This window comes from Pelodiscus sinensis, chromosome 6 (genome assembly GCF_052426305.1).
Source record: "Pelodiscus sinensis isolate ZL-2025 chromosome 6, ASM5242630v1, whole genome shotgun sequence".
NCBI lineage: Eukaryota > Metazoa > Chordata > Testudines > Trionychidae > Pelodiscus > Pelodiscus sinensis.
Window position 1 is genome coordinate 116,816,560 of NC_143057.1, and position 25,268 is coordinate 116,841,827.

The following is a 25,268-nucleotide window of genomic DNA, read 5'->3' on the forward strand; positions in this document are numbered from 1 at the left end:
CTTGCATGCATCTGATGAAGCGGGTTTTAACCCAGGAAACGCCCGAATAAATCTGTTATTCTTCAAGGTGCCACAAGACTGCTCCTTGTGTCTGCAGACCCCGAGTAATCCAGCCACCCCCCGGAGCCTGGGAGAGGTAACTCCTGTCTGGAAGATCCGGCTGGGCCGCCGGCCGCTCTCTCCTGTGGGTCCCTGCGAGCCAGAGACGCGTCCCAGACTCAGCGCAGCGGGGTAGCCCCTAGTCCAGTGCCTTGCCCCTAGTGTCCCTGCAGGTGGCCGCAAGTCCCGCCCCTGCATGGCTTGGGCGCGTGATCTGCAGTGCTCCTGTCCCCATTGGCGCGGGGCTAGTGACGTCATCGACTCCGTCCGGAAGGCGGAAGTGAAGAGGCGGCTTCCGGAGCGGTGCTGGCCCGGAAGCGCGGACGGTGCCGTTAGGCTGCGGTTGGACCGCGGACCCGGCAGGTGGGTGCGGCACGGTCAGTCAGGGGCGCCTCTTGGCCCCCCCCCGCTCATAACGAGAGGGGGCTGTTCCCGCTTCCTCGCCGAGCCTCCTGGGCTGCGGGCAGCTGCTCCCCGCGGGGAGTGACGTCCTGGCTGCGTCCTCGGGCGCTGGGGACGCTTCGCTCGGCTCTCCCATCATCCCTGATTGACCCCCCCTCCCCCTCACCTGCCTGTCCCTCGGCTGACCCCCCCCCCCGTTCTCTCCCCCCATGCCGTGCCACTCGTGTTGGGTGGAGGCAGTGAAAAGTGTGGGGGGGTTGGGGGGAGAGGAATCCCTTGCCCTATGCGCCTCAGGGCTAATGGGGGATGGAGGGTCGGGGCCCTGGGAGTTTCTGTGCTCCCTGCTTCCCTCTAGCTTCTGGGACTAAATCACATTTTAGGAAGCTGTATCATAAATAGGAACCATCCAATGGTCTGGTAGCACTTTAAAGACTAACAAAACATGGAGCTGGGATCATGAGCTTTCGTGGGCACATCCCCAGGAGCGGACCGAGTCTACACTGCCCCTTCTGCGGCAGCTGGCACTGGAGGCGGAATGCGCAATCGGCGCACCCCCCCCCCCCCCCGCCTGCAGGGCTGTCAATGGACTGACATCATCGGCAGGCGCCCCCCGTGATATCATCATTGGGCGCCCCGGGCAGCGGTGCCCTAGGCGGCGGCTGAGTCTGCCTATAGCCACGGGCCGCCCCTGCACATCTCACTTCTTCAGATGACCCTGGGGCCCTTAAGTCATGCTCCTGCTTTGTCATCTGAAGAAGTGGGCTGTGCTCAGGAAAGCTCATGATACCATCTATATGTTTTGTTAGTGTTTAAAGCGCTACCAGACTATTTGTTGCTTTTTAAGTTTATCCTGTATGAAGCTCATAAATAGGAAATGACGGCAAGTTTTTGTTGGTTGGTTTAAATCCTTTGTGATGGGTTGATGCTAGAAGGCTGCCTATCCTTCAGTAACCATTACTTTTCTATATAACACTTCTCACTCTATGGCTGTGTCCACACTGGTGGGTTCTTGTGCAGGAACCTGTCCACACTGCCATGTGCTTTTGCGTTAGAACATCCATGGCAGTGTGGACGCTCTCTTGAGCAAGAAAGCTCTGATGGCCATTTTAACCATAGGGCTTTCTTGCGCAAGAAACTCCTGCTGCGCATCCACACTGCCCTTTGTGCTAGAGCTCTTGCGCAAGAGAGCTTACGCTTCTTAGAAAAGAGTGCAACTCTTGTGCAAGAAGTTCTCTTTTACCACGCTTTACTGTAAAACGTCTTGCGCAAGAGCAGGCGGGCAGAGTGAACGTTCTGTGCAAGAAGAGCCATTCTTGCGCAAGAACTCGCCAGTGTAGACATAGCCATATATAAGTCCAGCTTTGTGGGTGCAGAATAAACAATTAAAATCTTGTTGTAAAACATATACCAACCGTGACACCTTCTGCGTATGAAAATGTCAGGAATGCCAATTATGGTCTTCCTTGGAAGGCTTTTTGGGGAAGGAGGTGTCATACACAGGGATTGTTTGCTTGCATAACTTAATGGAAGAGCAGAGATTGATTGACATTATAACAAATATCCTTTATCCACAATGTTAAACAGACTTTGTGAAAACATAAAATTCAGCACTAAATTCCTTTCCCCTTTACATTATTTCTTTGTTTCATGAAATCTCCAATCTTAGTCTTTTAAACAGTACCTGAATTTCTTATATAAAGAAACAAGCAGGGAATTTTTTACGTTTCTTTATACAACATGAAAAGGTAGAACAGAATGACTAACATCATTAAGTTAAGGTCTTTATCTTGACTGAAGTTTTTTCTTAAGTACTTTAAATACTGTATGTGGTTCAGCTTTACGAAGAGGATGTTTCTGCTCCCAGTGAATTCAATGGTTGTTTTGCCATGGTCCTCTGGGAGAGCAGATTTGGGCAACACAAAGGCAATTTCAGATAGTTCAGGTCCAAAGTTTGGGTAAATGTTTACACAAACACTGTGACAAGTTTCAGGGGGATAGTTGTGTTTCAGCAAAAACCACAAGGAATCCTGTGATACTTTTAAAGACTAAAACATGTATTTGGGCATAAGCGTTTATGGAGTAGAGCCCACTTCCTTGTTTTTGCCAAAATTAACATGAATTTCTAAATTTAATTTCACAAATTCTTAATTTATCAATTAAAACAGTCTTTAGTTGAAGACTAGCTCTCCCCGCCCGTCCCCCCCTCCCCGAATTTTTTTGCAACCAAATCATTGCAGTATAGAAACAAATCCATTGTTTAAACTGTTGGAAGGATGAAAAGCAAGCAGAAATGTTGCTGTGAATTAGAGACTTAAACTGATTGTTTCTAAAACATAAATCCCTACAAAGTTCTTATTTTAATAAGATTTGTAAGGCTTTTAAAAATGTCAGTCCTTCAATTTTTCAATATTGTATTGTTTTTTATTAACAGATTCTGTCAAAAGATCAGAAAGAACCATGGTGTGCATTCCTTGTATTGTCATTCCAGTCTTGCTATGGGTCTATAAGAAATTCCTTGAGCCATATGTGTACCCTATAATTTCACCTTTCATTAAGCGCATATGGCCTAGGAAAGCTGTGCAGGGAACACTGGCCACTGAACATGGCCAAGGAGACAGTACTGGAACTGTGCTGGGGACTTCAACCACAAATCTAGGCCCAAGAGATGATTCTGGAACATATAAGGTAAGCAATATATTTTAATGCACATTAGAGGAGGGAAACAGCTAACAAGGAAATCCCAAGTAGAGTTCTCTATAATAATCCAACCTGGAAGTCACAAGGGCATGAAGGATTGTTTTGGGGGAAATTTGTATATGACAAAAAAGTTGTTTAACTAGGCTTTCTCAAATATGAAGAACAGTTACCCCAAATCAACCTCTGAGACAGAAAGAATAGAAACATCCTAGAATGGCATTGTGTATCTTGGCTATATCTAATAGTTAAGAGTTTTACTGACTCCTTTCTTTTCCATAAGAAAAAAAGTCAGTAGTTAAATCTTAAATGACAGCTCATATGAAGCTGAAAGAAGTCAGTTTCCTGTACTGGTTCTGCTGTCCCAATAAACAGTTCTGTGTTTACTGATAAAAGAAAACGCTTGAAATGTGTTTTCTATAGTAACTTTTTTGACCATAATTTCACTCTAATATCCAAATAAATGGACATGCTCTTCTATATAAACTTTTTCTCTATCCTTTTAGAAAGTAAGAATTGCATATAAGCCTTACCTGACTTCCTTAAATTTCAGTCTGTTAGTACAAATTTCTCAGAACTGGTGTAGATGCTCATTCTTTCCTCCACAGCTAAACTCTGGATTCTGAATGTGAAGATTTTTTTTCCTTTGATATTGGTTAATGGTACTATCTCTTATTTCTCATTTCAGATTGAAAGCAATGGGGTTGCAAATGGAATTACTGCAAAGGGACCCACAGAAGTTTCCGACAAGAAAACTGATTAAAGGAACTTTGTTCATTAGGAATTTCTCTTTGCTGTTCTATGTGAACTGATGCTACTGTTCCCACTTTGAGATTTGGTGGCCCTTCTGCCTGAAAGGAAGCATGAGTTGTTTGTAGCAGAGAGTTTCCTTTGCCACTGAAATGGATGAAGCAGCTTTCTATTTAAAATGTTTGAGAAGTTGTTTTAAAGTAGTCTTATTTCTAATTACATTTTCCTCACTGAAAATCTCTGCATTTCTAATTCAGATTATATGGTTAGATATCCTAGACTAATTTATTTTTATCAATAAATGAATCTTTACATTGTAAATGTGTCAGATTTTTAGGGTTGACTTGTAATGCATCTAATATTCATGCATTTTACAACTGTCCCTGAAGCTCCAGTTTCATTGCAGCTTTCTGCTTTGCTCTTCCAACTGCATGCAAAAGGTTGGGGTTTTATTCAATATAGTTTGATGGAGTAACATGTTAGAGATTAGTCAATCATTTGCTGTAAGAGCTATAACTCTCCCTATCCCTTCTAAAGGTGTTATAGATTGCACTGAAACCAGCATGTGTCTTGGAAATGGTATAAAGACTATTTATAAAAATGGATCTTCACCTGGTAACCAGTAAGCTAAAGTAAGTGCAATTTTTACAGGATTTATTTAGTTTATTGGAGGCAGAAAGCAAGCCTTGCAGAATGGCAGGGACATAGCATGAGAGAAGTACAGTTTTGTGCAAGGTGCAGTAGTTAAGATGTCAGAATTGTAAATTTCAGAATGAGTCCAGAAATCTGTTTAACCGGTTTGTGTAACTTATAATTAAAACAACCTGGCACTTTATTAAAAATCTTATAGGAATGTTTGTAGTTTTATTTTCTGTTTGAGACTTTTCCGTTCCAAGAACTAAAATTTAAAAGTTCAGGAGAGTGTGCACAGGGATGGCATCTTAATTGCTTGCTTTCATAGAACACTAGAACTGTAAGGGACCTTGATAAGTCATCAAGTCCAGTCCCCTGCCTTCATGGCAGGAACAAGCACCCTCTAGACCATCCCTGATAGATGTCTATGTAACCTGCTCTTAAATATCTCCAGAGATGGAGATTCCACAACCTCCCTAGACAATTTATTCCAGTGTTTAACCACTCTGATAGTTAGGAAGTTGTTCCTAATGTCCAACCTAAACCTTCCTTGCTGCAGTTTAAACCTCAGACCATTTCTCCAGTTTGGTCAGACCTCCAAAGGAGTTGCAACTCTCCCAGCTTGATATCATCTGCAAACTTAATAAGCATACTGTCGTCTGTCTTCATCTAAATCACTGATGAAGATATTGAACAGAACCGGTTCCAAAACAGACCACTGCAGAACCCCATTTGTTATGCCCTTTCAGCATGATTGTGAACCATTAATAACTGCTCTCTGAGAATGGTTATCCAGCCAGTTATGCACCCACCTTATAGTAGCCATGCCATATAAGTTGCATTTGCCTAGTTTGTTGATAAGAAGATCATGTGAGACAGTATCAAATGCCTTATTAAAGTCTATGTATACCACATCCACTGCTTCTCCCTTATCCACAAGACTTGTTACTCTATCAAAGAAAGCTATCAGATAAATTCCTTAATTACTTGCTCCATTATCTTCCCTGGCACAGAAGTTAAACTGACTGGTCTGCAGTTTCCTGGGTTGCTTTTATTTCCCTCTTTATAGATGGGCACTAGATTTTCCCTTTTCCAGTCTTCTGGAATCTCTCCTGTCTTCCCTGATTTTTTTTCAAAGATGTTAGATAAAGGCTCATATCTCCTCTATCAGCTCCTTGAGTCCTCTAGAATGCATTTCATCAGGCCTTGGTGATGTGCAGACATCTAACATCTATTTTTTAAGTTTTTTTTTTTTTAATTTTAGTCTGTGTACAAGACACATGGGCTGTGTCTAGACTGGCCAGTTTTTCTGGAAAATCAGCTGCTTCTCTGGAAAAACTTGCCAGCTGTCTACACTGGCCGCTTGAATTTCCGGAGAAGCACTGACAATCTCATGTAAGATTGTCAGTGTTCTTGTGGAAATACTATGCTGCTCCTGTTTGGGCAAGAGTCCCAGATTTTCAAGGAGTAACTGTTCTTTCCTAGCTGCTTTTCAGCATCTGTACATTCTAGGTCTCACCAATTCTTGGCAAGCTAAGCCTCATTTAATCAACTCTCTCCGCCCTCATTCCTCATCCAGACACAGCCTGGGCAGTTAATTGGCCTACCTGGATACCTTATCTCCTAATCTTGTGAGAGGTGGAAACCCTATCAGTTAAGTACTGTACAAACATACAACAAATGGTCCCACCCAAAATTAATTTATTGTGTAAATAAATTATCACTTACATATTTTACTTATGTCCAAAGGCAGATTATTTTGATTTGCACCTACACTGTCCATTTGTAGTGAGGTTAAAATGGTCTGTTGTATGCATTTGCAGTACTCAAATTTTATATATACCTTTGTATATATAAGATTGGATTCATGTCACTATGAGGGTTTTCGTCTTCATCTGATGCATGTATTGATGGGCACAATAGAAAATCTTAAAATAAATTGCTAGATAGCTATATGTACACATACCGTATATTGCCTGTAGCAGGGTGACCTGATAAGCCAAGAGTCTGATGTAGTATGCCAAATCCTATGTTCCTATCTCTGTAACAGTTGCTTTTCATTCAACTTTTTATATTTATCTGAGTTCCCATTAATTGAAAGCACTGTACTATTCTCAGAAAATGAATTTAGGCCAAGACATTAAGGAATATCCCAAAATATCTCACGAGGCAATGAGAAAAGCCTTTAGCTATAAGCAGATAACTGCACTTCAATATTATAGTTCTGTTTCCAGTCTTATATGAAAGAGGTGCCTTATGTGTTCATGAAAGGACTCAAGTTCTGTGAGTCAAGCTTACAAATGCATCAATGTAAAGGGTACTGTATATGAACAATAATGATCCAATAACTGAAATCTAAAACAAATAGGTACTGACTGGTGGAGTCACACCACACTAGTGTGTGGATACTTCAGATCTTATACACTAAGCATGGATTTGATCAGTTAGCAAGTAGATATAGACAACCAAAGAACACCCGAATCTTAGGGGTGTGACTTAGTATGCAATATTTACAGTATTGTAGTGCTGTTAGTCCCAAATACTAGAGACACAAGGTGGGTGAGGTAATATCTTTTATTGGACCAATTTAAAGCAAACGAAAGATTTCCTTCACTCAGCACACAGTCAACCTCTGGAACTCCTTGCCAGAAGGTGTGGTGAAGGCTAGGACATTTAACAGGGTTCAAAAAAGAGCTAGATAGATTCATAGAGGTTAGGTCCATCAGTGGCTATAAGCCAGAATGGATTGGAATGGTATCCCTAGCCTCTGTTTCTCTGGAGGTAGGTGACAAGGGAGGGATTATGTGAGGATTACCTGTTGTGTTCTCTTCCTTTGGGGCCAGGGGTGGACTGGCAATCAAAATAGTCCCGGGAAATGGGTTGAGAACAGCCCTCCCTGTGACATCACCCTTGTGTGCCCCTCCCCCTTTCCCTGCATCCAAGGCCGGCTCTAGGTTTTTGCTGCCCCAAGCAAAAAATCCCGCCCCCACACCGTTTTTGTCTGAGGAGGATGCATGCGCAAATGCAATTTGCATGGCTTGCTGGGGGGTGGGGTGCGCGCTTGGGGGAAGTCCAAACCCCGGGGCATTTTCATCTTCTAGGAGAGCACCAGGGGCTCCCCATGTGAGGACAATTGGAGGGCAGGTTCATCCACAGCAAGTCAAAGACTTCCAAAGCATGCAGCTGTTCACACCACCTAGTGCTGGAGTCCCGGTCCCAATCCTCACTCTGCAAAGGGATTTTATTATTAGAAGCCTTATAATCATTCAGACTCCAACCCCAACACATAAGCTGTCCAACTCTTGGTGTCCATGGACAAGAATCAGCCTCACTATACAATGAGACAGTTCAGCTCAACTGTCCAGAACAAGACAGGCACCAGACAACAAAACCCACTAGCCTAGTACCTAGTCCATGAGAGCAGACCTGTGCTTTCTTCTTCAGGGACAGACCAAACAGCCTCTGAAGCAGGGTAGATTGATTTAAATAGCTTTGATTTAATCTCTAATTTTAATCATGATTTAAACGGGCAAGCAGAAAACCTTGGTTTAAATGAGCAATTAATCATTTAAATTATACTTTTAAAATATTTTCCTAAAGGATGGTTGAGTCTTATTGATTAGCAACCTTCAAAACATATTGATTTACAACTAAATATAACCTTTATGCCAAATTTGGTGCTTCTATTTACTAACTAGAAGAATACACTCAGTACAGCTACCAACTAAAGAAATGCCCAAATAATTGTGTAACTTACATGTAATCAGATTCTTAATTTTTACATTTTTATTCTATTACAAAATGGTGTGTAATAAGAACACTTAAGAGACAGGTTTTACCCCATTTATTATTTGCTAAGTGGTGGATACTTTTTTAAAAACATATGATTTGCATCTACTTCTGTCTGGAAATTCTATTTAAAATAAACAAAACCAGCATTTAATGTGAAGGGGACACAACAAAAAAGTATCTAAACACATTTTGCATCTAAAATTCATTTATTAAACAAAGGATATATCCATAGTTAATTTAACAGATCAATTCTCTTCATCATGTTCTTCAAGATGTTAGAACTCTCTCGTAACCAGTTTTTTACTGACAGAAGAGGAAAACCAGTTTTTCTGCTTCGTCAACTCTTGGTTTTGCAATGGTGAATGAACTAATCATTGAACTGAACTAGCTGAATAAACCAAAGTGATAAAAACATTCTCTCTTCACCTGCAGAAGAAGATACTGCTGATGTAAACACTGGTTCCGGGTGCTTACACAGCAACTTACACTAATGAACTGGTAGAATTTCTTTAAAAGTTGACAGGAGACATGTTGTATTGAATTTTTAAATTTAATTCATAAGTTATTTAAATAGGTTATGATAAATTTAGGCCATAACAATTTTAAATTTAATTTTAAAGGTATATTATTTAAAATAAAGCCTATTTAAATGGGATCACAATTCCAATTTTAATAAAGCTCTCCTGCTCCAGACAAGAAGGGACTTGGGGATACGGGCAATGGGAACACCAGAGTTTCCCTTCCTCAGACAAAGGGGGAGGGAGAATCACCTGGGTCCCAGGCAGGGGTGAGGTTGTCAGGACACAGCACAACGGGGCTGGGAGAGGGTTCAGGGCCCTGAGAGTAGTGGGAAGAGGGATTGTTTAGAGAGCCAGACAGGAGAGGGGGATCCAGGTGGGAGGCAGGGGCAGGGGGGTGGGGGAAGAAGAGAAGACGCGGTTCCAGCAGGGTTGCAGTGGGTCACGAGGTGGGGTGTCGGGTTGCTGGGCAGAGGCCGAGTCAGGGGAGGAGAAGAGATGGAGGAGGTAGCGGGGGGGGGGGGGGGTCGTGGGACAGTGGCAGGGGCACACAGGTGGGGTGGGGGGACAGCCGGGCAAGGGGGGGTTCAAAGGCAGGGGAGTTGTGGGGTAGAGAACAGGCGAGGGGGTAGCCAGCTGGGGGGGAGGGGACACACGGGCGGGAGGGGGCCGCACTCGAAGGCAAAGAAGAGGCTGCCAGGCTCAGCATCACCAGCAACAGCTGCGGCCGCCCCGTTCCGCCCTCCAGGAAGTGCCCTGGCAGGGGCCATACCTCGGAGCTCCCGCACAGAGCTCCCAGCGCCCCGGGGCCAGGTGCAGGCTCCGAGCAGCTGGGCGCAGGGCTCCCAGCTCAGGGCGGCCTCCGTGGGGCTCCCCGCCTGCTCCTGTGGGCTGGAATGCCACCTTTGAAAATGTGCCGCCCCAAACACACGCTTCCTTCCCTGGTGCCTAGAGCCGGTCCTGCTCCCAGGAGCAGCTTGCCAGGTTTATCCCCCCTCCTCCTCCAGCAGCTGCCAGCCGGCCCTTCGGCTGACAGTCCACCGGGAAATTCCCGGTATCCCACCGGGCCAGTCCGCCTGTGTCTGGGGCACCTGATATTGGCCGCTGTCAGCAAGGAAGATAGGATACTGGGCTAGATGGACCGTTGGTCTGACTCAGTATGGCTGTTCTTATATGTTCTCTTTGTGAAAGAGAAACTTTTGAGCTTATACAGAACTTTTCTTCAGGTTTAGGTTTATGCCCTACCCTCGGACTTAAAACACCTTGAGCAAGCTTTAAAGCATTTAAGTTACACCACACCCCAGAGATAAACTCAAAGGCACTTATAGTCAGCACAATTTGTAAAATATAGAGAACTGGGCAAGGAAACTTAGTCACCTGGGCTGTGTCTAGACTGGCAAGTTTTTCCGGAAAAGCAGCAGCTTTTCCGGAAAAACTTGCCAGCTGTCTACACTGGCCACTTGATTTTCCGGAAAAGCACTGATGATCTCTTGTAAGATCGTCAGTAATTTTCTGGAAAAACTATGCTGCTCCCATTCGGACAAAAGTCTTTTTCCGAAAGACTTTTGCCCGAAAGGGCCAGTATAGACAGCACAGTACTGTTTTCCGTAAAAAAGCCCCGATCGCGAAAATGGCGATCGGGGCTTTTTTGCAGAAAAACGTGTCTAGATTGGCCGTGGACGCTTTTCCGGAAAAAGTGCTTTTCCGGAAAAGCATCCTGCCAATCTAGACGTGCTTTTCCGAAAATGCTTTTAATGGAAAACTTTTCCGTTAAAAGCATTTTCAGAAATTCCTGCCAGTGTACACGTAGCTCTAGAGTAGTGTGTGGGCAAACCCCCACTTTGTCAGATGCATCTCAGGAAGCGGGGTGTTTTCTTTGCCTGCAAAAGCTTATGCCCAAATAAATCTGTTAGTCTTTAAAGTGTCACAGGACACCTTCTTGTTTTTGTGGTTACAGACTAAAGTGGTGTCAACACGTCAAGGTTTAGAGTGGCTTTAAACAAAGTGTGGCCACAGCGCCAGTGCTGGGAGAGAGATCTTCCAGCTATGTAAACCACCTCCACAAGGGGACTAGCTGAGCTCTGTAGTCTGGTTCATACCGTGCAGCGCTGTAACTTGCTGTGCTCAGCCAGGTGTTTTTTCACACCCCTGAGCCAGAGAGTTACAGCTGCGCAGTGTTAGTGTAGAATTAGCCCACCCCAGTGACCGCCCTGACACTAGTGTAGTAGGGAAAAGAGCTCAGGTCCTGAGGCAAGCACAGTCCTTTCCTCTTCCCTCCATTGCAAGGGAGAGATGCCTGAGACAAGTCCCCCTCTTGCCTCCAGGGAGGATAATTTCCCTGCCTTACATGCACTACCTGGGGCAAGCCCTTCTCTACGGGCGCAGGCACTTTGCCTCTTTCAGGCCCGGCCCCACCCTCGCCTAGGCGCGTGCTACCTGGGCCACGCCCACCTCTTCTGGGGGGGACGCGCCGCCCATTCCCCGCAGCGAACTACATTTCCCAGCATGCCCCTCCGCAACGCAGCGCGGGGTGGGGGAGAAGCTGCGGCGGGGTGTAGCGGCGACGTGGAAAGATGGAGGCGGCCTGATCCCGGCTGAGGCTAGGGGTGCGTGCGGTGTTCGGAGAGCGAGCCCGCCCTCGCGGCGACAGGAGCCGCAGCCGTTGCCCCGCACCTGCTCCCACCAGAGCCGGAGCCAGGCGAGTCTCCGCCCCTCCCCCTGCCCGAGGTGCGGTGTCTGAGCATCTGTGGGGCTAGGGGGTGGTGCCTGGAGGGGGAGGCTTCAGGGTTGGCGGGGGCAGCTCGAAACGTGGGGCTGGCCGTTGGCTGCGGCGGGGTGGGGGTCGCTGCTGCCCGGAAGAAGGCGGTTGGAGGGGGGCTGGGTTGGGGGGGCAGGTACGGTGGTGCACTGCCAGCCCTCTCTGCAGTGGCCTCCCTGCTTGGCAGATGTGCCTCTCCTGGGAAAGAGGCCGGGCTGGTGCAGGGCGTGAATTGTGACTTGGTCGGGTTTGGCGTTGGGGGTGTGCGAGGGAGGGATGTTCTCTCAGGCAGGGTCCTGACTTGATAGGCCCAGAGCCAGCTTAAACAAGGGAGTGTTTCCAAAAACGGTCATTGACATGCAGAAAAATCCTTCACTATCCGCAGGGGTGAGTCTTTAAAAAAGTGCCTGAAAAACTAATCCATAGCAAGGGGGGAGCCTTGCTTTCCTCCTAGCAGGTCTGCCAGAGCGAATGGGGATGTTAAGGGAGGACTAATTAAACAAGGTTGGATTTCAGTGCAGATCAATAGTGAGTGTTTGTGATGACTTGGTTGACCCTTCTAGCTGTGTGTTGTAACATTTACAATATTTTAGTTTGTTATTTTAGGTAAACACTAGTTTAGTGTTATTTTAGGTAAACACTCATCTGGAAAAGAGATGAGAGTCAAAACAGTTAATCATAACATCTTGCTTCCGATCGCCATGGTATCTGAGCGCCTTGCAATCTTTAATGCATTGATCCTTGCAGGTAGGGAAGTGGTATTATTCCTATTTTATAAATGGGAGAGGTAAGTGACTGAGAAACTCAGAGGCACACAGGAAGTGTATAGGAGAGCAGGCAAATTAATTCTGGTTTCCTCATTCCAAGATATAATCACTGGACTCCTTCCCCTTTCTTCCTTTTTCTCTTTGCTTTTTCAGTGTCATAGGAGTGAATGCAGGAAATTTTGCCCAGATTAATTGTGGTGCACATAGGAGTTTGATACACACACTGTAGTTTTCTGATTTAATTAAACCATTAGAAACATAAGTTTTCATGGAACTCTGCCTGCTATTACATTATTACTGTATGTGTCAAGTGGCATGCTTTGCAGTGGAAGTACAGTGAATACTGCACTAATTCTCAGCGCTATCAATTATGGATAGTTCCCAATACAGTGATTAAAATCCTCAGACTTATCCTTGCTGTTCACTGAGTCTTCTTCCTCCTTTTAAAAAGATTGGGCTTACTAGCTCCATATGTGTTGAAATTTAGCTGCCAAAGTTGAGAAGACCATGACTTTTAATGCATGGTTAGTCATGCTGTGATCTCTGTCCATGGTAGGTTTTGCCTATATGGTTGTGAAGCCAGAGCCATGTGACATTACTATCTGTTGCTGTAGTGGTTTACCCTGAGAATAGTAACTAAGAAATTTCCCCAGTATCTTGTTAAACTCATAAGGGATTCTCCTTAGGGATTCAGGTTGCATATACAATCTTTTTATATGTGAAGTCCAGAATAGGCTCTTTAAGAGAATTGTCTGTGTGTATGTATTGTTATTCGCTTTGCTAACCCTTCCTAATTATGCCTCCGTTGCAATGGAGTGGTTTACAATTCTTGCTGTTTTTTCTTTGTGCAGTTAATAGAGCAGAGGACACTTGTAGTGCTCAGGACATAAATAAAATATTCAGCACTACATTGAAACAAAACTGGTTGTTGTCCTTGATGTTTCCTAGTCACTTTCACTCTCTAGTTTACTTTCCTAGCTTCCTCTGTAGCATGTTGTTCTTGGGTTCACAGTTAGGATATATATCTTTGTATAAATATTAATTAATTTTAATTACAACCTGATAGGCTGTAAAGTCAAGCAGTGTCTGGTGGAGTGAGGTCATGATCCTACAATCTAAATTTTGGGTCTACTCCAGTGTTCCCACTAAGATGTGTGCCTGTGCAGCCATGCACAAGAAATGTTAGGCCCACCTATGTTGTCCACAGAACCATGCAGCAGCACTTACCACTCTCTTTCCTGCTGTACCAAAAGGTGAGTGATGGCAGTGGCAGTCTCATGTGGCTGCATGACAGTGGGCGGCTGCTCTGCTCCTGTTTGATTTGGCTGGAGCTGGAGTGCAGTGAGGCCCTGTTTCTAGCTGTGGCGTGAGGGACACTGCAGCCTGGCTGGCAGGGCTGCATGACTGGAGGCCACGGTTGTTCGGGTGGCCCCATTCGGAGGCAGAGCTACATGACTGGAGGCAGTGGCTTCTTGAGTGGCTCTGGCCAGGGTCAGAGCCAGAGCTGTGTGTCAAGTGGTGGTTGCTTGGGCATCCCCAGCTGGGGCCGGAGCCAGAGCCATATGTTGGGCAGCTGCTCTGAAGGCTTGGTCTTGATCTCGGTCTTGTTTTGGTCACTGGTGAGCCGATTAAGGAATCCATGGTACAACATGGTGAACAATTCATTACTGAAACAAGAAAAAAATAATTTGCTGTCCTGTATCTGAGCATTTAGGGTACACCTGCTTCATATCTTATAGCTTTCCTCTGCAAATGTGAGGTCTACAAATACAATTTTTTAAAAAAAGGTGAAGCAGATATTGTTATTCAAACTCTTCTGGTAAAGAACAGTTTTGAATTAGTATGGTGAGACCCAGGCTGTATTGTCCATTTTCCCTACTCCAATCTTGCCACCTTTTGTTGTTTTCATTATAAGACTTGCATTACTTTAAAAGAGCAACTGCTGCTGTTCTCAAGGTTGGCAGAACTTGACCTGTAAGAAATGAACTGTTAATAGTAGTTTGCAATGACTAGAGAGATGGTGCCTGCTGAAGTTGGAGCCAGGACTGAGGTGCAGCTGCTCTGGGGCTGGGGCCACTCATGGTGCATGGTAAACTTAAAGAACAGTTACTTTTAAAGTAACGCCAGTCTTATAATGAAAATCACAAAAGGTGGCAAGACTGGAGTAGGGAAAATGGACAACACAGCCTGGGTCTTACCATACTGATTCAAAACTGTTCTTTACCAGGGCTGGTTGACAATTTCTGAAGGAAAACTGGGCCTTTGACAAAACAAAGCTTTTCTATCAAGGTTTTCTTCCTTAAAACAAACAAACCTTTTTTTACAAATAAGATTTTCCCCCACTGAAATTTTCAGCATTTTTTGATGAGCTATACTTGTTATCCATGAACAAATTAGATAAAAATCTTTTGTATGTTACTCCCTGTAGGAGTGAGTTTTAGGCAGCATGGAATGTGATACAGTACCTATTGATGATGAAGGAACATCCAAGAGGAAAGCAAGCAGCACAACATTACAGCAAAGATGTAGGAAACCGTGATCAGAATCCCTCATATTATAATAAGTTTACCGTACACCATGAGCAGCTGCACCACAGCCCTGGCTCCAACTCAGCAGCCACCATCTCTCTAGTCATTGCAAATGACTATTAACAGGTCATTTCTGGCAGGTCAAGTTCTGTCAATCTTGAGAACAGCAGTAGTTGCTCTTTGCCAAGGAACCATTCCTGTCACCATTTATTACCTGTGTTGTATAGGAGGGCAGCACAGGTCTTTAAGAAAAAACAGCTAATTGTTCAGACTTTGCATGTATGTGTAGGGGGTGATGTCTCTTTACCTTTGGTGAAACTGATGGCATGATACAGTACATTGACAGGGTCAGCCATAATAATAAGGATGGTTGGGTGAAAGTTCTGATTTAACAGCTCTTTTTATTCTTTGTGATTGGGAAAGGGTTGTGTCAGTATTCTTTCTTCCATAAAATTTTATGCATGGCTCTGGGGAAGGGGAGTGGGATTGGGTTGGGGATGTGTGTCTGGCCCTGGGGGAGGGTGATTGGGTTAGAGGGTGTGTACGTGTGTGTACGTGTGTGTACGTGTGCGCCTGGCCCTGGGGAAGGAAAGGGGGATTGGGTTAGAGCAGGAGGTTGCCTGGGGGAGTGGAGGGGAAGAGCAGCCAGCGTGCTTCCTGAGACCCAGGATCCCCAGGTACTGGCCCCAGCTGTCTGTCCCCTCCTCCTGGCCAGACTCTCTGTCCCCTCCTCCTGGCCACGAGCACCCTTCCCCCCCCCCCCCCCACAAGAGGGCAGGGCCGCAAAGACCCAGGGAAAAGTTAACACCCCCCCACCCCCCCCAAAAAAGCCGTGCCCTGGTGTGGATGTACCAGCACTTATTTCCCCCAGTGTGGTTCCCCCCCCCAAAAAAAGCTTGGCCCCGGCTCTTCACGCTGTTACGCTATTGTGGCTCTTCATCTGGAGTGGGTTGGCCACCGCTACTGAGGCTCTTGTAATTTTAAAGGTGGAATGCCATGTTAGTCCTTATTGACTAATTGAATAGTTGATGGAAATTCCATCGACTATTCAATTAGTTAATTACTCTAAATTTAACATCACTAGGTCATACTGGATAAATATGATAATCTGAAAGAAACTGTAGATGTCAGAACTGAGACTTTTAAATGATCTAGGCTTTCTGTTGCCGGGAGAAATCTTTGTATTGCAGCATGGCACTACTTGATGGCAAAGTTTGCATTAGGATTATATAATCATAGAATAAAATGCAGTAGTGAGTAAAGAATGCATAATATTTCAGAATGAAACATGCTCAATAAAGTATAATTCTCAGTGTACCAATATGCTCACTTAGTGAATCAGTTCTATAATTGCTTGATTATTGCTGAATACACAGTATTATTTATATATTATCTCATTTTTTGTAGTGCTTTAATCTACTGTTTAAAAGAAAAGAGCATCCGTTTGGCTCGTTCTGGCAATTTTTAAGTTCCAAAGGTAAGAAGCACTTCTTCTTATGTATAAAATGAAATTTTGATTTAACTTCTGCATTGTAACAAAAACTGGCACTAGCAGTAGCCACTTCAAGTGCAGAAAAGTTACTCTTATTAATCTCAGAGGGTAGTCCTGCAGAAACAATGAGGAGTTCTATGGCACCTTAAAGATTAACAGACTTATTTGGGCATAAAATTTCCTGTGTAAAACTCGCTTCGTCCAATGCATCTGACGAAGTGGGTTTTACTCATGAAACTTAGGCCCAAAAAATCTGTTAGTCTTTAAGCTGCCGCAGAACTTCTTGTTTTTTCTTATTAATGGCAGTATTGTCCAGACGCTACGATCAGGAATGTGTTAATTTTGCTCTAGGTAATGTATAATACATGATACAAGAAAAATGTTCAAAAATCTTCAATTTATGTGCAATCTTTACATATCTTCCCAAACTTTTCCATCTAATGTATAATAATCAGCTATTCCTATTTGTCCCTCAGTCTTACCATAGTTGACTAAATTGTTCTAGGTCTCTAAGTAGAAATGCAAGCCTTGTATAAAACTGTTAAACTAAAATTAAATCTAATATAATACTATCATCAGTATTTGTTTAATATGTTAGTATAGTGTCAACATTTTCAGCAGATACACATTCATACATGGCGAGGGGGGAGGTGGGAGCCAGTGCTTGTGGGGGGCAGCATCATTAGGAGGAGTCGCGCATGGGAAGCCGGTTTAAAAAACGGCTTCCTGTGTCTACCCACTCCTGCCCCCCCATGCTGTTGCCTCTGTATTCGGGGCGGGGGGCAGGCATCACTGCAGGAGCCAGTGCTTGTGGGGAGCTGCCCCTCCCCCCCAGCATCTGAGGTGGGGGTGGGGGGCAGGACTTACTTGTAATCATGGCTCATTGATTAACCCTGTACTTGGATACATGTTCACCTCCCTAGTCTAGATGGTGCTTGGTCCTGCCATGAGTGCAGGTGACAACTTGATGTTTCTCATGGTTCTTTCCAGTTCTGTGTTTCTGTAAGGGGAGGTACAATAGGAAAAGTTTGGGCACCACTACTCTAGGGCATTGGCACTGTAGGTGAATTCACATTCATCCTCTTCCTCTGTTCTGCAAGAGAGTGTTTACCAGTAATAGCAGCAGCAAAACTAAAGCTGTAACAGGAAGGAATGTGAAGGAGATGTAGGGGGTGGGTGGAGAATGGGCCTTCACATGTTTGGTAATGGTTGTTCCAGAGGCCTGACCAAAAGACCCACATACATTCAGTGAAGATACAGGAAAAATGCTTAAAAATTTTAAAGGTCTTTAAAGAGAAGGAAATGAAGACATACTATTTGATGGATGTTCTATTCGATTCCTTAATTCCAGTACGCAGACTACTGAAGCAAGGCATATCTCAGTGTACAACCGTGGGAAAGCTTTTACATGAATTACTCTAGTAGATTTGTAACCTACAGAAAGAAAAAAATGTTTTCCTTTGCATTTATATGCATACTAGAAGATTTATCCGGAGTTGATTGATCCTTCAGGGCAGGGACTGTGTAGGAGGGGGTGAGGAGAGGCTCAGGGTAGAAGCTGGGTGTGTGGGGGGTACAAGAGCCATTCGGGACCAAGGGGGTGGCTCCTCGGAGCTGGGTGAGGCATGGGCCACACTGCCTGGGATTCAGGCAGGAAGCTTACAGTCATCCCACTTTCCTGCTGTCCCAGTGGAGTTGTTATTGTCCCAGACCCCTTCTCTAACTCCTTGCTGCCCCCATGGTCATTATGCAGTATAACTGTCCCTGCTAGCATCCCTTTCTTTCTGTGTTATGAATAACAGTCCCATTTCAGGCACACCCCATTGTCCTGGCATAACCAAACCCTTATGTGCTCCTAGCTCTTAAGGAGGAGTTCTTGAAGCATGCTTGCTTGCTTACGGACCAACTCACTCTCTCATATAGTAGTGGATCAGGTGTTCAAAGCTCTAATTAATGCTAAAAAATGTTGTAGATGAGATTTTTAAATCATGTGATTGAGGACTAAGCCAATCATTAACTATAAGAGGTCAAAATGGGATCTTATCTGCTTAGTGATGTGTCTTTTGTGGGGTTTTTACACCTTCCTCTGAGGCATCTGGTTCTGATCACTTTTGGAGGCTGAAGACTGGATTAGCTGGGACATGAACACTTCTTATTTGGAATTAGAGGGTTGCATTAAACAAACAAAACCAGAAGCTAAAAGCATAAAGCAACAGATTCATATTTCTTTGTCCCAGTATTGGTAATAACAATTGCTGTGTTAATTTAAATGTTTTGTTAATTATTGTTTACATTTTCTTATTTTTTTCAAGAAAAATATAAAAAAATTGTAATTTTATGATGAAACTGACATTCTCTTTTTACTTTTGCAAGGAGTCATGCATTTATTTGATTCATTTGGGGAAGAGTTATGTAATATTCCATTAGTTATTTTTAAGCAGCATCTCTTTTAGTGAAGCAACATTTCTGTCCTGCTGCAGTATGTTCCACACAAGTATCTTTGCAAATGAAAGAAGTTGGTGTTTCTGTTCTACCTATTATTTTGAACTGATTTTAAAACTAGTATTACTTTAGCAGTGAAATGTCTCAGGAACACGTGTTGTCATGGTAATAGTTTAGAGAAGTTCACGTGCAAGTGATACATAAACACAATAAAAATCTCACCATCAAGTGAAATAATTCAAGATGCTGCTCATCTCTTAATATCACTTATTTATATAAACCCTTTCCCTGTTAACATCCAATCAGCATGCAGGTTTCCACAATAGCACCTTTTTAATCCAGAAGATGATAAACCAGTTTGCAAATGTAAACAGTTCTATATTATGTACAAGTGATCTTTTTACCATTCCTGGGATGCAACCACATTTTGCAATGAAAACTAGCATGTGTTTAACCATGTACTGCTTTGGGGCAATATGTGAAGAATAGCATATTTGAAACTTCATGGGGAGTGCTGGTAAGAAGAATATAATTATTCTAATTAGAATTAAGTGGGGTCATCATGCATACTCTTATTAAAGATCCATGAGATTTTTAAACAGGTTGGACCTTGTTTATCTAATCTGAAAGATGGCACCTCCAGCAGTACAGAGCACCGTAAACGTAGGCTGGACATTGGTTCATTGTGGAATCAGAGGAAAGTGTGTCACTTACTGATTGCCAGTGTTTCTTCCTGCGTCACCTATCCTTAGGTGTTCTTGGAAATTTCTTCTCCAAGTATGGACCCAGCCTAATATAGCTCAGTTTGTAGGATTTTGAGATCTCAGTAGAAAAGTGCTACGTCTGTAGGCTTTTAGGATATTTTATTAAGTACTTATGCAGCTATCAGAATGGTCTGGAGCAGTGGTTCCCAACTTTTTTTATACCGCAGACTGGCAAACCTATTCACAAACTTATGGTGAATCTTGATTTGCATACTCATTGTGCAAATACTGAATATGCAAATATGCAAATAAAATATTACCTGTCCACCTAGCCCCAACCCAGCTTCTTGCTCTCCAGTGCCTTACACCCCTTTGATCCTCACCCCTATGCCCCATGCCCTCTAGCCTCTGACCCCTACAGCCCATGCCAATACTCTCTTGCCCCATGACCCCATCATGCCCTCACCCAACACCCTTTCCCCTCCCACTCCTGCACTCCCCAGAGTGAGGCTGCCCCCCTCTAGGGAATGTAGCAGTTACTGCCGTGCACTTCCTCCTTCTCCCAGCACGTCCAACTCCTCCTCCAGTCAGCAGAAAGTTTCCATTGAGGTTGGATTCCCTGTATTGCCACAAACTTCCTGAGTGTCCTTGGGCAAGTCACTTAGGGTAAACTTTTTTTCAAGTGACTTAGGCACTTCCGACCTACTGACTCTCAATGACTTACCCTCCTCAGTCACCTCTGTGCCTGTGACCGTGTGTCCATCTGCAGTAGAGGTGGGGAGGAGGAGGGAGCATCTTACCTGGGTGAGAAGGAGGAAGGTGTCTCTTGCTCCTCCTTTTCCTGCTGCTGTCTCTTCCCCAGCGCCGCTGCTGGGAAAATTGGCTGTGTGGACAGGCGGTTGGGAGAGGGTGCACTCCTTCTCCTTCATGCCCCCTCAATCCCTAAGCGCATCTTGAGCTACCATGGGTAGAGGCGGAGGACAGGGAAAGCATGGAGCCCAGGCAGGACTGCCATCTTACCTGGGTGGGATGAGGGAGGACTGAAGGAAGTGCCTCCTGCCGCTGCCTTCAGCCCCAGCACTGTTGGTGGTGCAAAATCTTCAGCAGCCGCTGTGGCCCAGCAATCAGTGGTTTGCAGGCCGGTGGTTGGGAATTGCTGTCTGGAGTCCTGACTGACTGACTGACTGGTTATTTTTATTAGGTCTCCATACGTTTCCTTTTTAATCTAAATATTTTTTTCTAAGCTTCATTTGCACTTGGCAAGTTTCTAACTCTAGTGGATTCGTTAATTAACATTTGTAAAAATAGGAAAGTGTCATTAACAGTCTAAAAAGGGAGGACTTCATTCTTCCACACAGAGGTAGGTGCAGCACAGCCAATGATAATGTGCTTATTTACCCATATAATTTATGGTATGCTGCTACCTCATTCTGCAGGTACCTCTGAAAATAAGTTAATTTGTTATGAACATTTAGTCTTGTACCTTTTCATTAGGAGCTGGACTGGGACTCACCAGGTTATTTCACATAGGTCAGTGAATAGCTATCAGACTCTTCTGAGTTAGGGGGTTCGTCACCTGATCTAGCTTAAAATTATTTGTCTAAAAGTGATCATATCTATGTGACCTTGATGTGGCTTTGAATGTAGAGAAGGGGAAATTCATGAGTGGTTCACAGAAATTTAGTTGCCTGATTCCCATTCTTGCCAATGGCAGTCACATGCCCAAGGGTTCATTCACATTGCATGCTGATTTTGTTGCAACATCATGTTTATGTACATGTAACTCCCTTAGCCCAGGTAGAAATAGCAATGTAGACTGTGAAACATGGTGCAGGTAGCTAAAGACATCCTGGAAGGGTGTGGGTATGTATTTGAGTATGCATCCTTCGCAGCCTCTGTTCATGCAAGCTATAACTCCCATAATACATAGCCATTTCTAGTGATGTAGTGTCCCAGAGCCTTTCTGCTGTTGGAGCCTTTCCTCACTGCCTCCTGGTTGCTGCAGACTGTCCCCACAGCAGGGAAAATTCTGGCAGGGGACAAGCAGTGGGGAAAGTTTTAGTCTTTCCACAGTGTCCCCCCATCTTCCTTGCCAGAGCCTTTCCTTGCTACAGTGAAAGGCTTTTGCACCAGGGAGCCCTTTGCTAGTGACATGGGTAGTTACACAGTGCAGGCCTGTACACAGGAATTTCTTTTGTGTGTGTGTGTGGGGAGGGGGAGGGGGAGGACTGGGCAAGCTGTGGGAGGGGCTGGTGGCAGCCCCACCCCTTGTGGCCCAGCCTAGCCCGCTCCCCGGCCTTGCTCTTGAGCGAGGAAGGGGGAATCCGCTCCAGCCTTCCCTGGCTGACCCAAACATAAGGTAGGGAGGCTGGGGAAGCGCGCCTCTCTGCGCGCCTCCTTGCTTTCCTCCGGCTGGGGCAGCACACCTCCCTGCTTTCCCACAGCTGGCCAGAGCACGGGAGAGGGAGGCTGGGGCAATGAACCGCCCCACCTTCCCTAGGTCACGTGGAAATGGCCCCATGGACATGGCAGACCATGAAGGACCGGGGTGGGGGTGTGTGTGTGTATTTGCACCCTTCGCGCCCCCCTGCATATGGGCCTGCAATGCAATATGCACAGACAGCTTTTCCATTGCTGCATGTAGCTACGTGTTCACTATACACCTCTGCCAATAGTGTGTCATTTGGCTGTTCCCTGAATAATTGTGCACAACTTTGAAAATGCTAAATTTTTTAATAATGGTCTAATGTGCCTCCTTACATTTTAAATTTTACTTTCCCTTTTGCCTACTGTTGTATCGTGTTCTTTTTCTGACCACAAATAACTAGTGGAAAAGGCCTGGAATGTATGCCAATTGATTTTTTTTTTTAAAAAACTTGGATATAATTATATGTCTTAAACTGTTGAAAACTAACTATTCTAACCTGCTTCGATGCACTTTCCAGCAACTGTTGTTATGGAATTAGAGATGTATTGGTTTCTAGTTTGGTAAGTTCTGTTTGTCCCTCACATGTGCCAAAGATGTGCATAATCCTGTTACTAGGTTTTAAATATTTCTTTTTTTTTTTGTAGGCTTGTTGAAGAAATGAAGCTTTAAAAAGGAATTTATCAAATAAAAAAATGGGTGCAAACAGTAGCAGCATCTGTGAGCTTCCACAAAACGAGTACTTAAAAAGATTATCGGGAGCAGAAGCTGTCTCTGAGAATGACCCATTCTGGAATCAGCTCCTTTCTTTTAGTTTTACTGCCCCAACAAACAGGTAAGAGGTTATTTTCTGAAGGGCTGAATGTTGGTGACAGATCCATTAACAGTGGTGCCAAAGAACTCTGAATGCAAAATAGACTTGTTAATTGGAAGGAGGCATGTGTGTAGAAAACCTACCTGAGTGTAGGGTATTGGAATACCATTCCACCATATTCTCTCATTCTTGCAGCTTCTTTTCTTCCTATTAGCTGCTGTAAATGGCCTTCATTCTCTCTGTAGCCAAGAAGGATCTGCAGTAAGTCTAGAAAACTTTTTTGCTTAATAGGCCTCTGAAGATGCTGAAGAACAACAGATGGTTGCCCTTTTGAAGAACTTATAGCTTCCAGTGTTAGCCAGCTAAAGCAGTGTGTAAGATATGAGGCTGATCCTGCCAGTACTGAGCCCTTTGAACTCTCATGGGTGTAATGGGAGCTGAGGGTATTCAGCATCTCAGGTAACTGAGATATAAGTTTGCTACTGATAGGGTCACGTAGGGTGCTCTGTTATTTCGAGATAATTAGCGTTATTTTGAAATAACAATGTGACCATCTGCATGGCTATTCTGTTTAGCAATAATTTTGTAATAAACAGCATATTCTGAAAACTGTAAACCTCATTTTATGAGGAAGAACACCTATTTTGAAATAGCTATTTTGAAATAAGGCGTATGTAGACGTTCAACTGCTGCTATTTCGAAATAGCCCCTCACCAGGGCCATTCTAAGTTATTCCTCCCCAGTGCTTCTTGAGGCTCTAAATCGAGATAGGATGTCTACATTCAGCCTGCCTTGGACTAATTTTAAGGCTTCCCTGTAGTGTAGTTGTGTTGTTTCAAAATAAGCTATTCTGGAATAGTTTATTTCAAATAGCTGTGCAGTGTAGACATACCCTTAGAGTTTATGTTCTTGTGACATACCAGGGCACAATCCAGACAAATGACTAGCTGTTACAATCCTGTCCTGTAGCCTGGGGAAGCTCTTTATAATGCTTTGCTGTTGTAGCTTCCATTGCTTACAAATGGTCACCAGCATGTAAATCAGTTCCAATTATGTCTGTGTTTGCTGCAGCCAGGCACACACCTTGAATCTTACCAGTCTTGGTTATGCTGCAGGATGACTCCTTCACACCTCCAGACTTGGATTTACCCTGTATTGCTTAGCCTTCTCTTGGACATTGTAAATATATTGAGTCTGTTATTTCTTTAAGGGATAATATAATATGCACAGATTATGTTACCCAGGCTCTTTATCTTCAACACACTGCTTTAGATGAAACAGTAAAAGAAATTCACTTAACATTTCTCTCCTTTTTGTAGGTACTACAGTTAATGAGGTATTCCTGAGGTGGGCATTCAAGAACGATAAGGCCATTGTGGAGAAACTAAATTAATTCTTTGCTTTGGTTTTCTTGGCTGAGGATGAGAGGGAGATTCTCAAACCTGAGTCATTCTTTTTAGGTGATATTTTAGGGACAGTTGCATATTGAGGTGTCATTAGAGGAGATTTTGGAGAAAACTGATAAATTGATCAGTAGTAAGTCTCCAGGACACACATGTATTTTCCCAAGAGTTTGGAAGGAGCTCATGTGAAATTGCAGAACTACTAACTGAAGTCTGTAACTTATTTAAATCAGTTTTTGTGCCAGACACTGGTGGATAGCTAATGTGACACCAATTTTTTTAAAAGGCTCCAGAGGCGATCCTGGCAGTTACAGGTAGGTAAGTCTAGTTTCAGAACCCAGCAGATTGGCTGAAGCAAAAGTAGAATTATCAGACACATAGATGACGATGATTTGTTAGGGAAGAGTTTTTGGCAAGTGAAATCATGCCTCACCAATTTACTAGAATTTTTTGAGGGGTCAATGAGCTTGTGGATAAGGGGAGTCCAGCCAGCAATGGTAGCTGGAACTTGCTTTGGCTTTTGCAAGTTGCTACAGCAGTACTTTGTGTGTTGTGTGTTAGGGATGTAAGTGACTAGGAACTGAACTAGTTGCTTCCCTTCCCGATTGCTTGCCTCTATGAGAGAGAGGTGGTAAGGAGGTGGGGGGAGTACAAGCCAGTGCTATGGGGGAGCCGGCTTAAAAGCCAGTTCCCTCCCAGAACTGTCTCCATGGAGGGTAGGACAGGCAGAGGACAGTGGGAAATGGCGCGAGTGGCGATTGAAACAGTCCCATTCATGCCAGTCCAACTGTTGCTCCTCTTCCTTTGAAATGCGTAAGAGCCGTCTTCAGTTCTTGTACATTTCAAAGGAAGAGGCACAGAGGAGACCCTGCCTCAGCAGGGACTGCTTTGGTCCCCACTGGTGTGGGTTTCTGCTGCATCTTGCCCTTTGAAATATACAAGAGCTGCAGGCGGCTCCTGTATATTTTAAAGGGAGAGAGACAGCGGGAACCTGCTAGGTCTCACCCTTTGAAATGTACAAGAGCTGCCTGCAGCTCCTGTATATTT

The 25,268-nt window shown here is 44.3% G+C and overlaps 2 protein-coding genes across 5 annotated transcripts in view; both read left to right on the forward strand.

The window, feature by feature from the left end:
- The first annotated feature begins 280 nt into the window (after positions 1 to 280).
- Positions 281 to 4,792, forward strand: C6H18orf32 (chromosome 6 C18orf32 homolog). 2 transcript variants are annotated; one of them, XM_089779453.1, is made up of 3 exons: positions 281 to 476; positions 2,933 to 3,186; positions 3,884 to 4,792. In XM_089779453.1, exons 1-3 carry the CDS (start codon positions 296 to 298, stop codon positions 3,956 to 3,958), a joined length of 510 nt encoding a protein of 169 aa, XP_089635579.1. In that variant the 5' UTR covers positions 281 to 295; the 3' UTR covers positions 3,959 to 4,792. The 2 variants fall into 2 exon arrangements, with proteins under 2 accessions (XP_089635579.1, XP_006136799.1); XM_006136737.5 differs by having other exon boundaries at positions 329 to 462.
- A 6,624-nt stretch (positions 4,793 to 11,416) lies between these two features.
- DYM (dymeclin) overlaps positions 11,417 to 25,268 on the forward strand; it is a 326,106-nt gene continuing 312,254 nt past the window's right edge. For 2 of the 3 annotated variants that reach the window (XM_075932691.2, XM_075932685.2), the window contains exons 1-3: positions 11,417 to 11,615; positions 16,349 to 16,418; positions 22,652 to 22,839. In XM_075932691.2, coding sequence (XP_075788806.1) covers positions 22,700 to 22,839 — 140 coding nt within the window. In that variant the 5' untranslated portion in view covers positions 11,417 to 11,615; positions 16,349 to 16,418; positions 22,652 to 22,699. The remainder of the gene's footprint in view (positions 11,616 to 16,348; positions 16,419 to 22,651; positions 22,840 to 25,268) is intronic. The other variant, XM_075932689.2, reaches the window with a different exon arrangement.

What these genes read in the sequence shown, in the direction of transcription:
- C6H18orf32 (XM_089779453.1), top strand. Translation starts at nt 296, where the DNA reads ATGGCTTGGGCGCGTGATCTGCAGTGCTCCTGTCCCCATTGGCGCGGG. An exon ending in CGGCAGGTGGGTGCGGCACG is followed by an intron (nt 477 to 2,932) that starts GTCAGTCAGGGG and finishes TTTTATTAACAG; the next exon opens with ATTCTGTCAAAAGATCAGAA. An exon ending in ATGATTCTGGAACATATAAG is followed by an intron (nt 3,187 to 3,883) that starts GTAAGCAATATA and finishes TTCTCATTTCAG; the next exon opens with ATTGAAAGCAATGGGGTTGC.